Here is a 15,701-nt window from a genome sequence, read left to right as displayed (position 1 = left end):
TAAGTAAAATGTGCTACTAAGTTAAGATGACAACACAATTTAAAGGGGATTTTGAAAACTAAGCCACAAACACTGCAAATAAAGGACTTCTTAAAGGGGTGAATTTTACAGTATGTAAATTGTCCCTTAAAGTTAAAAGAAGGTCTTCTAAACTCATTGTTGGGGCTTATATAGCAATTTTGGGAAAAAATAAAACATATATTCAACAGCACAACATAGCAAATTGTTTCAAATACCACAACTGTTACCTGTTAGTTTTATTTGGATTATAATCATAAGATTCCTTAATTGCATTCATCATTCTCTTTGAATTGATCCTCCAAAGTTTAAGAGAATGATCCATACCACAGGACATTATTTTTTCACCCAAAAGATCATAATCCTGTATGTAAAACCAAAAAGTTTTATATAAATTACAGCTCCAAATTATATTTATCCAATTTTCGCCTAATGTGCAACATAGTGAAAACTGTATTTCAAATCACAATACAAACTACATTTTGGGTTTCATCTAAATAGGCCATAAATCAGAGTTTACTACTTTCAAGATTTACAGCTTTAATTAGTTTGTCAACATCGGAATATAAGAGCATTTACAATGTATAAATCAAGAAAAAATTACTTAAACTTAGTTTTATCTATTCAATTACACTAAAATATTTATTTTGCTTATTTTGAAGGTAAATTGAATACTAAGGTAAAATAATTATTCTGACACAAAGAGCTGAATAGTGATATTACTTTTCCTATCCAACCTCAACCAACCAATGAAACTGACATGTGCATGTGAAAATACATGAATCCTTAAAGAGCTGACATTTTACTTTATAATTCTAAGTCAAAATATTTTGAAGTTAGTTTTAGAGTTCACTTTTAAGTGAATTTTTAAAAGTCTAATAAAAAACAGATTTTAACTTTTTTCATTTGCTGTTTACTAATTTTTAACAGGCATGTAACAGATCATCTATTGTAACAACCTCATTTCATAGGCAGACACTAAGGCCCAGAGATGCTATTTAATTTAGCAAAAGGCACATAATGAGTAATGAAAATCTCACAAACCTATCCACCTATCAGTGAACTCCTGTATTACACAGTAGAGCTATATACTGTCTCCTGCTCTCATTCTAAGAAATAACAGTATTCTACTGAAGGAGTATATTTTCCTTACTAACCTAGATACTGTATGTTAATCCAGCCTTTGAATTAATTACGAGCACCATTTTATAAGAGCCTAAGAACTTTAGGCTTGATGTTTATTGAATTCACAGTTGTGGTACTTCTAATTACCTCACTGTCAACAGCAACAAGACATCCTTCGAGACAATACCACTAATTTGGAGTTATTAATAAAGAACAGTTCACTTGGCTTTCACACACATAAAGCCAGATGTAGAATGTTACTGCAACTTTTAGGAAATCCAAGTTGACAAGGTATTCGAAGGAAGGTATGATTCTCACAAAGGAATCCAAACTTCAACAAAGGAATATTTTAGTACCTTCAACTAAAATGTTACACGCTGTAAAATATGGTGCCCCTTTACATAGTTTAATGGAAAACAACCTAAGAGATGTGAAATTACTACAGGAATCAAATGAGCTAAATATGGAACATAAGCGAAAATAATGTTAAAATCTGAAACCTAACTAAAAACACTTGTATAATGGACCAATGGATTACAATACATCAATATAAAGGTGGTATTTATCTTTAAACTGGTCCTGTATTATACCACGCCACCCAAAGAGAATGGCTAGAAATAAGTTACCTAAAACAGTGTGAGCACAATAAAACACTTCCAAATAGCAAAAAACGTATGTTTCAACTTCAAACAAAAGATGGAAAAGCACTTTAATGGCTACATAGTTTAATTTTTTTCTTTAATAACTGTGAAACGGCAAAACAAACATTAACTTAGTGATTTTAGATTAAAAGGAAAGGAGCAAGATCATACTGCTCTCATAAGACTCCAGGGATCGGTATAAAGTGCAAGTAATTTAAAAAATAAATAAATAAATATAGTCTTTACTTGTTTTATTCCTTCATCTGGAGATTAAAATCTTCTATGTCAAATGTAAGTGAATGTCTGCCTGACAGGCTACATGAAACACACTTTCTTATAAGGAAACAGTTCCATGGAGACTGTTCACAGCTATGTAAACCTGAAAGTCATTGCCCTGCAGTTTCCAACTTACAGCACTTAGAACTTCATCTCTGTGCCCTTCTACGCCTCCAAATATTGCCACCAGAGTGTCCGTCTGGATATTCCATAATCGTAAAGCATGATCTAGTATAAACATACAAAAATTAGGCGAATGTTTTTTATTTACTGTGAACTTTCAACATCTTGTGAAAGAAAAACTACTAAAGTCTAGATGTAAGTTATGCACAGTAAAGCCTAAAAATGGAATCCATATTACATAGCAACTTAAAATGTTTACATCAGATGTAGAATTAGCTAGGTAAGTGCTATAGTTTGAATAGATCCCCCCAAAAGCATGTGCTAGAAACTCAATCCCCAATGCAATAGTGGTGTGAGCTGGGGCCTAATGGGAGGTATTTAGGTCATGGGGGCTCCATCCTCACAAATGGATTAATACTGATTATAAAAGGGCCTGAGGCTATAAATTCAATCTCTTGCTCCCTCACACCCTCTCCTGCCCTTTTGCTGAGACGATTCAGCATGAAGGCTCTCACCAGATGCCGGCACCATGTTCTTGGACTTCCCAGTCTCCAGAAACAGGAGCCAAATAAATTTTTGTTCATTATAAATCACCCAGTCAGACACGGTGGCTCATGCTTGTAACCCCAGCACTTCAGAAGGCCAAGATGGGAGGACTGCTTAAGCCCAGGAGTTTGAGACTAGCCCTAGCAATATAGCAAGACCCTGTCTCAACAAACAATTTAAAAATTAGTGAAGCCTGAGCAATAGGAAAGAAATTAATTAATGAATCCATCAGTCAGTCACCTAGTCTGTGGTATTGTGTTATAGCAGCACAAAATGGACTCAGACAGAATGTTGGTACTCAGAAATGGGACTATTGCTATAAATACCTGAAAATGTGGAAATGACTTTGGAACTGGGTAACGAGGAGAGGCTGGAAGAATCTGGAGGAGCAGGCTAGAAAAAGCCTATATTGGTGTGAGTGGAGCATTGAGGGTAATTCCAGTGAGGGCTGAAAAGAAGACAAGAGATGCAGGCAGAGCCTTTATCTTCTTAAGGATTACTTAAGTGGTTGTGATCAGAATGTTGGTAGAACAATGTTGGTCTCAGACAGAATGAGGTTGGTCTCATTCAGTGAGGTCTCAGACAGAATGAGGTTGGTCTCATTCAGTGAGGTCTCAGACAGAATGAGGTTGGTCTCATTCAGTGAGGTCTCAGACAGAAATGAGAAGTTATCGGAAAATGGAGTAAGAGCTATCCCTGTTGGCAGGGTGTGATGGTTCATGCCTGTAATCCCAGCACTTTGAGATTGAGGCAGGAGGATCACTTGAGGCCAGGAATTCAAGACCAGCCGGGGTAACATAGTGAGACCCAATCCCTACAGAAAATAAATTAGCCAGGTGTGGTGGCGTGTACCTGCAGTCCTAGCTACTTGGGGGACTGAGGCAAGAGGATCAATTGAGCCTAGGAGTTTTGGGCTGCAGTGAGCTATGATCATGCCACTGCACTGCCTGGGTGACAGAGACCAACCCTGTCTTTAAAAAAATAAAATAAAAAGCCAGGCCAGGTGTGGTAGCTCATGCCTGTAATTCCAGCAGCATGGGAGGCTGAGGTGGGTGGACACTTGAGCTCAGGAATTCGAGACTTAGCCTGGGCAACATGGTGAAACTCCATCTCTACAAAAAATACAAAAACTAGCGGGGTGTGGTGGCATGTGCCTCTGGTCCCAGCTACTTGGGAGGCTGAAGTGGAAGGATCACTGGCATGGTGCCGGCATCTGGTGAGGGCTTCATGCTGAATCGTCTCACAGCAAAAGGGAAGGAGAGGGTGTGAGGGAGCAGAGGCTGTGCCACTGCACTCCAGCCTGGGTGACAAGAATGAGACCTTGCCTCAAAACAATAAATTAAATAAATAAACAAAAGCCATCCTTGCAATACAGTTGTGAAGAACTTAGCAGGACTGTGTCCATGCCCTAGGACTTTGTGGAAGGCAGAAGTTAAGAGCAATGAATCCAATACCTGGCAGAAGAAATATCTGAGCATCAAAGCATTCACAGTGATGCATGGCTTCTTCTGGCTGCTTATCATAAAATGAGAAATGATCTAAAGGTGAAATTTGTAATTAAAAAGGAAAGCAAAACAGAAACATTTATAAACTCTCAGCCTGGCCATGTAAAGAAAAAAAAAGCAGGCTGGGTGTGGTGGCTCACACCTGTAATCCCAACACTTTCGAAGGCTGAGGTGGAAGGATCATTTGAGCCCAGAAGTTCAAGACCGGCCTGGGCAACATAGCAAGTCCTTGTCTCTTCAAAAAATATATAAAATAAAAAAGCATGTTTGAGAGAGAATATTAAGGATGTAGCTAAGTGACTAATTGCTAAGGAGATTAATAGGGAAGAGAAGGCAGGTTCTATTCACCAAGACAATGGGATAATGACCACAAAGGCATTTCAGAGATCTTCAAGACATAGCTAGGACCTTGAGGGCAAGGTTTCCAGAGTAGCACCCGTGGGACCTCTACATTCACTGTCCAGGGCCACTTCAGCACTTTGCTCCCCCTATTCCAAGGCAGTGCTCTTTGGTCACCCCATAGCTTGAAGGGGCTCAAGTATGGCTCAGGCCATAGCTTCTGAAGGTACAAGCAGCAAATCTTGGCAGTGTCCATGTGGTGTTAAGTCTGCAGATGCAGAGAATGCAGGAACTGTGGAGGCACGGCTTCCTCTCTAGATTTCAAAAGACATCACAAAGAGCCTGGGGCTCCAGGCAGAAACTTTTCAGAAGGGCAGAGCCACACAGCAGTTCCCACTACAGCAACACCTGGTGGAGCCATGGGGAAAAAGCCATCCCCCAAATCCCAGAACTGCTGAGCTACCAGGGCACACCACCAGCCTGCAAGAGCTGCAGGCACCCGACTCCAACTCATAAGATGCTATGTGGGCTGCACGTGGCAAACCCATAAAGATGGGGCTGCCCAAGGCCTCTGGGGCCCAAACTCCACACCCAGCATGCCCAGAAGGCAAAACATGGAGCCAAGCAAGATTATTCTGGTGCCTTGGATTTAATCTTGTTTGTTCTGTTGAGTTTTGGACTTACTTGGGACCAGTTACCCTTATTCTTGCCTATCTCTCCTTTTTGGAAGGGACTGTCTATCCTATGCTTATCCTACCACTGTATTTTGAAAATAGATAAGACGCCTGATTTCACAGACCCACAGATGGAGAATTTACCTCAGGAGGAATCCTGCCCTGAGTCTCACCCATATCTGATTGAGGATTTGAATTTTGGGGGCTAGAGGCAGAATGCTACAGCTTAAATGAACCCCCAAAAAGCAGGTTGGGAAACTTAATCCCAATGCAGCAGTGTTGGGAGATGAGACCTAATGAGAAGCGTTAGGTCATGAGAGTACCACTCTTATGAATGAATTAATTCCAGTTATATATAAAAAAAAAGGCTTCGAGATCAATTTCTTGTTCTTACTTTCTAATGCCAGGTTAAAGTGGACTAAGACAGTAAGTTCAGAAATATTCATGTGGTCTGAAAAATATTTTAAGCATATTTATCTCAAATAACTTTCTTTAACCTAATTTGATGGAAATATACTTTTGAAATAAAATACAGATTTGACATAAGCAATTTTATCCCATAGAACAAGATACTAGCTTTTCCCTTCACCACACTCACATTAAAAAATTGAAAGGGGACTGAGATTTATGATTTTTTACAGTAAGCTGAAAACATAACTACATATATCATGCACAATTTTATAGAATGACAGTCCTTCAAAAATTATGCAGCTATAATTTGAGCAATGTTATATTAAACATTAATAAAGAATGTACAGCAGGCCAGGTGCAGTAGCTCACACCTGTAATCCCAGCACTTTGGGAGGCCAAGGTGTGAGGATCTTTTGAGGCCAGGAGTTTGAGACCAGGTTGGACAACATAATGAAACCGTATCTCTACAAAAAAATTTTTAAAAATTAGCCAGGCATGGTGGTGTGCACATGTAGTCCCAGCTACTCAGAAGGATGAGGTGGGAACATTGCTTGAGGCCAGGAGCTCAAGCTACAGTGAGCTGTGATCACATCACTCTACTATAGCCTGGTTGACAGAGTGAGATCCTGTCTCTAAAACAGTATTAAAAAAAAAAAGAAAGAATGTAAAGCAAAGACACGTCATGTAAGCTTGAAATGTAACAACGTTCATTCTGTCTGTGAATATAAATGCATCACATAAACACCCCAGAGGTAGTAATACATGTGAAAGTTAACAGTGCTGTAAAAATGATTCCTTGATTTCAATTTTGTACAAGCTTTTGTATGGACATGTTATTTCTGTTGGGGATACATATGTACACCCCCACCCACACAACCCTAGGATATACATACATATGTAAACACCTAGGATTAGTGACTCTGTAACATTTTGAGGAACTGCCAAATTGTTTTTCAAAGTAGTTACATTTTACATTCCCACCAGCAGTGTCTGAGAGGGCTCTGATTTCTTCTTGTGCCAGTCAATACTTGTTAGTATCTAACGTTTTTATTACAGCCACCCTAAGTAGGTGTGAAGTGGTATTTCATTGTGGTTTTGATTTGTAATTCCTTAATGATTAATATGTTAAACATCTTTTCATGTGCTCAAGTGGCCATCTGTGTATGCTCTGTGAAGAAATGTCATTCAGAACTTTTGGCCATTTTTAAATTGGGCTGTCTTTTTATTGTTGAGCTATAAAAATTCTTGATACACGTCCCTTATTAGCTGGGAATCGTGGCTCATGCCTGTAATCCCAGCATTTTAGGAGGCCGAGGTAGGAGGACTGCTTGAGGCCAGGAGTTTGAGGACCAGTCTAGGTAACACAGGGAGACCTCATCTCTACAAAAACATTTTTTACAAAATTAGCCAGGTGTGGCGGCACGTGCCTGTAGTCCCAACTACTTGGGAGGCTGAGGCAGGTAGATCACTTGAGCCCAGGAGGTTGAGGCTACAGTGAGCCATGATCACGCCACTGCACTCCAACCTGGGTGACTGGGCAAGACCCTGTCTCCAAAAACAAAAAATAAAAATCAAAGTCCTTTATCAGAATGATTTATAAATATTTTTTCTCCTTTTGAGTAGGCTTTTTTACTTTCTTGATAGTATCACTTGCAGCAAAATTCTTATTCATGCTCAAACTTCTGATTTTTAAAAATGCTCTTACTGACACAATAGAGGAAGACCAGGGTTAAAAGTTGTGATGTTGGGCTGCGCGCAGTGGCTCACACCTGTAATCCCAGCACTTTGGGAGGCCGATGCGGGTGGACCACCTGAGGTCAGGAGTTTGAGACCAGCCTGGCCAACATGGAGAAACCTCATTTCTACTAAAAATAAAAAAAATTAGCCAGGCATGGTGGAGGGCGCCTGTAATCCCAGCTACTCGGGAGGGTCAGGCAGGAGAATCACCGGAACCCAGGAGGCAGAGGTTGCAGTGAGCCGAGATAGAGCCATTGCACTCCAGCCTGGGCGCCAAAGCAAGACTCTGTCTCAAAAATAAATAAATAAATAAATAGAGGCAGGACGCAGTGGCTCACACCTGTAATCTCAGCACTTTAGGAGGCTGAGACAGGTGGATCAACTGAGGTCAGGAGTTCAAGACCAGCCTGACCAACGTGGAGAAACCGTATCTCTACTAAAAATACAAAAATTAGCCGGGCATGGTGGTACATGCCTGTAATCCCAGCTACTCGAGAGGCTGAGGCAGGAGAATCTCTTAAACCCGGGAGGCAGAGGTTGCAGTCAGCAGAGATTGCACCATTGCGCTCCAGCCTCCGCAACAAGAGCGAAACTTTGTCTCAAAAAAAAAAAAAAAACCAAAAAACAAAGAAAAAAAAAAGTTGTAATATTTAGAACAAGTGAGGCATTATGGTCTATACACTTGTTCAGAAATATCTGAGCCCCAATTAGTGTTATCAAGAGACAAGAAAAAGTAATCAACTCTTCCTAGAGGTAGTGATTTCCAAAATGCAATGCTTTCCCTTTATGGGAATATTTCAAATAACTTATCCTGAAAAACGTAGCATTTTTAAGAAATTCTATAGGAAATCTTTATAAAACAAAAGCTTTTTTAAAAAATAAAAAAGCAATATGAATTTTCATATGTAGTATTTATTATTACATGATTGGACAAAATGATTTGGATATGCTAACATAGCCTGGGATTTTCCTACTAAAATTTACTGTTATAACCTTTTTTTTAATTTGGCTTTATTTCCTTAGAACACTATCTGTCCACACACTGGGGCCTACTGGAGGGTAGAGGGTGGGAGGAGTAAGATGATCAGGAAAAATAACTAACAGATACTAGACTTAAAATAAAACAGGACCTGTCAACCTAAGTAACAGAGAGGCTCTCTAAAATAAAAGATGTTTATATGGAAATAATGCACTGCAATCAGAATGTGCATGCCAAAGTAAACTATGTGTGTTCTCCGAGACGTAAAGGAAAGACAGAGGTTTTTAAAGAAAAAAATGAGAAGGATTACATAATTGTTTTGAAATAAGATTGGCCACAAAATCAGTAACAAGGGTGATGCCAGTCGCAGGATGGAGAGGCACTTACTGCCAGTATTTTCTGTGTAAGGTTGTGATGGTCTTTGTGCAAGGTTGTGGTTGTGTTTTTTTGTGAGTTTTTATTATCAGACATACAAGCATGTGGACTCTCTTCTCATGGTTTTTCCTATTTGTCAGGGTTTTCTTGACATTAGTGACTCCATCTTAATTCTGACAAATTGCACAGACTAAAGAAACATTTGCTTCACTTACCTTTACTTACTGACAGGAGAAGATTTGGATCTCTTGGGTGGAATTTCAGCTCATTGATAGCATTTCCATGGCCAACATAGTGCTACAATAAATTTAAAACATTTCAAGTTTCCTATCTCAAAATCAGTAAATTTTTTTTCATAAATCTTTAGAGAATGTAAAAATAGTTTCACTTAAAGTAGTGGTTCTCAACCTTGGCTGCATACTAAAATCACCCAACAAACTTGAGGTGAAAAGGAAAAAAAAAAAAAAAAGACCCCAGGCACAGTGGGTGGCTCATGTCTTTAATCCAAGCATTTTGGAAAGCTAAGGCAGAATCGCTTGAGGTCAGGAGTTCAAGACCAGTCAGGGCAATGCAGCAAGACCCTATCTTCATACACACACACACACACACACACACACACACAAATTAAAAATTGGCCCCAGCTACTTGAGAGGCTGAGGCAGGAGGATCACTTGAGCCCAGGAGACGGGCTGCAGTGAGCTATAATCATGCCACTACATTCCAGCCCAGGCAAAGGAGTCAGAACCTGTCTCAGAACAACAAAAAAAAGATGCTCAAAACTCCACCTGCAGATATTCTGATCGGATTAGCGGAGGCTCCAATATGCATAGGGTTTTAAGCATCCTCAGGAGAGTTTGATGTGGCCCCACAGTTAAAAACAGCTGATGAAAGTGATTTGAAAAACCCGTCTTCTTATCAACTTCCTAGGCTTCACCTTTATGTTCGTTACAAGGTCCCTTTGATAACACCCCTCCAGTTTAGGTGTCTTGGAAAATGGACTCCCTCTTATTGTTCATTTAGAGCCTCTCAAAGTAAACCATGACAAGGGTGAAAGAGGGAAATGATTTAAAAAGAAAGCACTACAAATATTAACATTTTCCCACTTATTCCTTAATTTACATTACCCAAATGTGACAAACTTCTCAAAAGACTCATCCAAAGAGAGCAGTAAGAAAAGTACAAATCAAATGAGAAATGTTACATTCATACCATTAGTTTTAAATTTAACATTACAAGTTTTTACAGTTGTGGATTCAAAAGAAGCAGATCTACAATTTAACCAGAAAAACCCACCTTTATACACTGCATTGTTATAGGATTTATTATCCTAATTATGCCTCTAGATCCAGCTACAGCCAGCAGAGGATGGCTCGTATTGCTATCATAGGTCCATGCACAAGTGTAAAAGTTTTCATCAGCCTAAGAAATTCCACAGTTAAGAAACATAATGTTTTTGAAAAAGAAACATGTCAATAATTATAATAGAAACTTACAAAGAACTGCTAAAGTTTTTGACACAAAAGTTCTCAATTTTCCTTATACAACCAAATATATACAATGGTGATTTGAGGTCTAAAATCCATAACAAATAATCAAACAAAATTACAGTCTCTCCACTCAATTTTGTTTACTCTTTAGCTGCTTGTACAACTACTCAACTCTGTAGTTGCAGTACCAAAATAACTGCAGAAAATATACAAATGAATGGGCATGGTTGTGTTCAAAACAAAACTTTACAAAAACAGGTGACCAACCTGCAAGCTGTAGTTTAACCTCTGCTCTATCCCCATACCTCTATAAATATCTAAAAAAGAACAATTCAGTTTTCCACTTTTTTCTTTGTGAGACAGTCTCAATACAATAACAGGTCACATTTCAATATCTTTTAGAGAAGACTGAATGTCCTTGCCTTGTCTTGTTTGCTAGGTTTTTCAAATGGATCTGGAAGAAATATCTTATTACTTAGCTTTTACCGCTCTAACTCTTGGGCTTTTCAAATTTTTCTGTTTCTTTATGAACCTGTTTTGCAATTTTTATTTCCTATTTTATTTTATTTTTATATATTTTATTTTTCCTAAACTTTTTTTTTCTTCCTAGGCGTTGATCAAATACTTAGAATGACTACCAGTCACAACCCAAGTTCACCATTATAACTACAATGAAATGATATATTCTAGGCAAGGTCAAAGAAAAAGGAGGTTTTAATCAGTCTTTGCTAACATTTTCTATTACTAGATTTCTAATGCTCCTATCTCTATAGACATCTGCACCCAACCAGCACATCCATCCCACAGTGGATTCTTTTCTTTTTCTTTTTGCCTAGCTGAGTTGACACATACCACAATGGATTTCTAAGGTCAGGAAAACTAGATACCAGGATTCTCTTGGGTGATAGTGAAGAAATCGGTTAAGAAAGAACAATAACTTTAGGGAAATGATTAATTTATAAAAGTTTTGGTGCACTTATTGAAAATAAATTCCTTTGACTAAAGATATTAAAAACCCAGGAAAGGATACATCAGCATCCACGTAAGATTGCAACAACCGGATTTCTCCTTGTGAATGACATTCATACAAGGTAACCTAATGAAAATAAAAATACAGTAAATTTCATCTCAAGTATAGAAAACATACTCTCTCCAACTTTTAAACATATTTTAATCGCAATCATATCTTAAATATACTACAGAAACTACTGCCTTAAAATACCTCCTGTGAGCTTAAAGAAGCCATTATAAAGCTGAATGTTTTACATAATACACAGAGCATATTAAATACTGCAGTAATAGTGGTTTCGATTTCCAATCTTTTAAACTTATATTTCATCCATTCAATTGCCTAGGCAACATAGCAAAACCCCATCTCTATTAAAAAATAAATATTAGGCCGGGCGCGGTGGCTCACGCCTGTAATCCCAGCATTTTGGGAGGCCAAGGCGTGCGGATCATGAGGTCAAGAGATCAAGACCATCCTGGCCAATATGGTGAAACCCTGTCTCTACCAAAAATACAAAAATTAGCTGAGCGTGGTGGCACATGCCCGTAATCCCAGCTACTCAGGAGGCTGAGGCCGGTGAATCACTTGAACCCGGGAGGCGGAGGTTGCAGTGAGCCGAGATTGCACCATTGCACTCCAGCCTGGCAACAAAAGCGAAACTCTGTCTCAAAAAAAAATAAAATAAAATAAGTCCGGACACAGTGGCTCATGTCTTTAATCCCAGCACTTTGGGAGGCCGAGGCGGGTGGATCACGAGGTCAGGAGATCAAGACCATCCTGGCTAACACGGTGAAACCCCGTCTCTACTAAAAATACAAAAATTAGGTGGGTGTGGTGGCATGTGCCTGTAGTCCCAGCTACTCAGGAGGCTGAGACAGGAGAATCGCTAGAACCTAGAAGGCAGAAGTTGCAGTGAGCCAAGATTGCACCACTGCACTCCAGCCTGGGCAACAGAGAGAGACTCAGTCTCTCAAAAAAAAAAAAAAAAACCATAAAAAATAAAAATTCAAATAAAAATAAGTCTTTGGATAGTTTTGGAGTATTTACATATTAGTTATATATTTAAAAGTCTACAATTTGCTTAATGAATTATTTTCTCATGGGTACAGATAATCAAACATTAACTTTCACAAGTATGATAGCCCTTTTCATTTGTTGCATACTCTAAAATTAAAACTATACATACACCATACACAATTTTGTAATACTAAACTTTTATAAATTTCTTTCCATTTTCTTTTTTTTTTTTTTTTGAGACAGAGTTTCACTCTTGTCGTCTAGACTGGAGTGCAATGGCATGATCTCGGCTCACTGCAACCTCTGCCTCCCGGATTCAAGTGATCCTCCTGCCTCAGCCTCCCGTGTAGCTGAGATTACAGGCACTCGCTATCACGCCCAGCTAATTTTTGTGTTTTTAGTAGAGACAGGGTTTCACCACGTTGGTCAGGCTGGTCTCGAACTCCTGACTTCAGGTGATCCACCTGCCTCAGCCTCCCAAAATGCTGGGATTACAGGCGTGAGCCACTGTGCCCGACCTCATTTTTCTTATAGCTTATAGTCAGTCACATTAGCAAAAACCTATTATTATTTTATAATAGTACTGAAGACCTCTGAAGATCCTGTGTATCATCACAACCTATTAATTCATTATCTCCTCTATGTTAATGTTCAAAAAAAATTCTTTATATGGCTGCTAACTAGGTTGATTATGTCTTATGTGATAACTGTTTTCGTTTTCTTTCTTCCTTTTAAAGAAATTCTAACAGCAGAACTTTTTATAATTCAATAAACTATATGACACCCCTTTATGTCACTTTAAATAAAAATAGGGATTCTTTTTGTTAGAAAACCTAAAACACTGCAATCAGCACACTGGAGCACAAACTATACCAATTATAATACTATCAAAGCTAAATATTAACTTAGGTTTACAGTGGTGTCTTAAAAGTGGACTCAAATTTAATTAATGCACTACATTCCCAACTAGGAAAAAAATAACCTCAACCCTTTCTTAAAACTGCAAAATATTTCCTCTGAATTGTTGTTTTCAAAGAATCTAGGAACTAAACAACTATAAGCAGACTACATTATCTTAAAACCTACATTTGACTAAACACCAAAAACAGAAGAAAAAAAGCTATTATTTCATGTTATCAACTTCAGTGGTAACTTAAAAATATTTAGAGTTTCAATGAATTGACCTTGTCAAATAGTAAAAGGCCTAGAGCCTTACATGTCATTATAAAATTTCCTTAAAAGGCTGGACATGGCGGCTCATGACTACAACCCCAGCTCTTTGGGAGGCCAAGGCAGGTAGATTGCTTGAGCCCAAGAGTTCAAGACCAGCATGGGCAACACGGTGAAAACCTATCTCTACAAAAAAAACTAGCCAGGAATGGTGCATGGTAGTGCATGCCTGTAGCTACTCAGAAGGCTGACGTGGGAGGATCACCTGAGCCCCAGAAGTTGAGGCTGCAGTAAGCCTTGATTAACCACTGCACTCCATCCTGGAGGAAGGAGTAAGACTCTCTCTCTCTCAAAAACAAACAACAACAACAACAACAAAAACCACCACCAAACACTACCTGTCTCAAAACAAAAAAAAACAGCAAACTCAAATGTTTACTGCAAGTAATTAAAACATCTCAATAACTTATTTAAATCCACTGGATTTATGCTTCATTTATAGAGCCATTCATTACCTTAATTTTAAAAAAATCACAGCCAGTTCTTACGCTATTTGAATGATAAATACCAAAATCACTTTAAAAAGAACGCCAATTAAAAAAAAAAAAAAGGAACGCCAATTCTTTCAACCAAGTATTTATGAAGACAAATACAAGTATAAAACCTGTTTCATAAATAATTAGGGGTAATATATTAAATAAAGATGTATTTTCAGCCATGCATACTAGTTTTAATTAATTTCTAGAAACCTTCACTCTTACATGAAAGAATCATATTGCTAAACCAGCTTCACAAAATGCACTTTGAAATTATTCTATTTCAATATTACATTAACACCAGATCTGGAAATCAAGCCAAATACTAAATAGACCCCTTAACACTCACTCTGTTGCTTCCTACAGTTGCAAACACTAATGGATCTCCTTCTTTACTGTGCCAGTTAAATTGAACTCCAAACAATGGTTGGTTATGATCTTCCTATAAAATAATCATGAAATAAGAAAAGATTAATGTATCTTACAAACCAGAAAATGACAGTAAACTAACCTATCCCCTTTTTTCCAAAATGCAATACATTATTTTGTGTATCATACATAAGCTAACTTTTGACACTAAAATTAAAAGATGTCTACTAGTCTAGTTTTCACATTTTAAAATATTGTGTATGATAAAGTTTTATCACAACCAAAGGCTGAAATCACAAGTTAGGTAATAACCACTTACCTATGAAAACACTTATAATATTTGCCTTTTTCTTAATAAGCCAATCATATTCTGAATCACAATAAACTGGATAATTTTGGTGGATACAAAAGGACACAATTTATTTTTCTGAAACAGGAAATTAACAGATGGCCTTAATAGCTTCTCTGGCATTCACTAAATTTTATAAGGCTAAATTTTTCCCTTGTAAAGTGAAGCATAGCAGACTCCATTCAAATCACTGTTTTCTGTTAGTCAGAATGAGAATATCTGAACACTGGGGACTAGGGGAAGAAATAAACTGTAACTGCACAGTTACCAGGAGGCTATAGGAGATGTACAAAGAACAATTATTCACTTTTGTTCACAAAGTTATTTTTCAGCTTTAGGATTTTACTGGCCATCTTCTGGCATTTAACACTGACTTTCAGATGCAGTTTAAGGCACTGTTTTCACTTTTAAAGTACGTCTTTCGTTTTCTCATCATTTGAAAAGCCACAGCTTTAGGATTTTGAAATACTGCCTTAAGTATAAAAGGCAGCTAAAAACATCTGCCAGGTACAGTACCTAAAAGTAGTACGTTAATGTAAATAAATATGCACATGAAACTATAATTGACTTTTAAAAAATATGCTGAGATTAATTTCTCTCCTTTTACAGGAGCAAAATCTGACACACTGAGCATCGAATTTTTGCTACACAGACAGAAAAATGTCATACAGTCATAGCTTCTTATGCTTTCCCAAAACTTTACTTATAAAAAATATATTTGGATATTTAGAAAAGGTTTTAACTTACATATGTATGAGATAATACACATTTTTCCTCAGTATAGAAAAAAACAGCCTCACATTTAAAAAACAAACTGGACATATATAAAAGAAAATATCTTAAACACCAGTAACCCCTTTTATAAAGTAAATAAAAATACTATTGGGGACAGATTAATTTAAATAACCAAAACCCCCTTTTCCCTAAATATTTAATATTAAAAAGTTTAAAAATTTTTTACACCTTTTTCTTTGAAAACAGTTACAAATAAAACAAAGGACAGAAACTGTACAAA

General features: G+C 37.6%; 1 protein-coding gene across 2 annotated transcripts in view; it reads right to left on the bottom strand.

Moving 5' to 3' along the window:
• The window catches only part of EED (embryonic ectoderm development), a 37,900-nt gene that overhangs the window by 13,126 nt on the left and 9,073 nt on the right, over window positions 1-15,701 (bottom strand). For both annotated transcript variants that reach the window (XM_004051935.4, XM_004051934.4), the window contains exons 3-8: window positions 14,318-14,410; window positions 11,267-11,332; window positions 10,043-10,168; window positions 8,965-9,046; window positions 2,197-2,288; window positions 249-382 (exon numbers count right to left, since the gene is read on the bottom strand). In XM_004051935.4, coding sequence (XP_004051983.1) covers window positions 249-382; window positions 2,197-2,288; window positions 8,965-9,046; window positions 10,043-10,168; window positions 11,267-11,332; window positions 14,318-14,410 — 593 coding nt within the window. The remainder of the gene's footprint in view (window positions 1-248; window positions 383-2,196; window positions 2,289-8,964; window positions 9,047-10,042; window positions 10,169-11,266; window positions 11,333-14,317; window positions 14,411-15,701) is intronic.

This window comes from Gorilla gorilla, chromosome 9 (genome assembly GCF_029281585.2).
Source record: "Gorilla gorilla gorilla isolate KB3781 chromosome 9, NHGRI_mGorGor1-v2.1_pri, whole genome shotgun sequence".
Taxonomy (NCBI): domain Eukaryota; kingdom Metazoa; phylum Chordata; class Mammalia; order Primates; family Hominidae; genus Gorilla; species Gorilla gorilla.
Note: the sequence above shows the minus strand (reverse complement) of the source record. Positions and strands in the feature narration are given on the sequence as shown.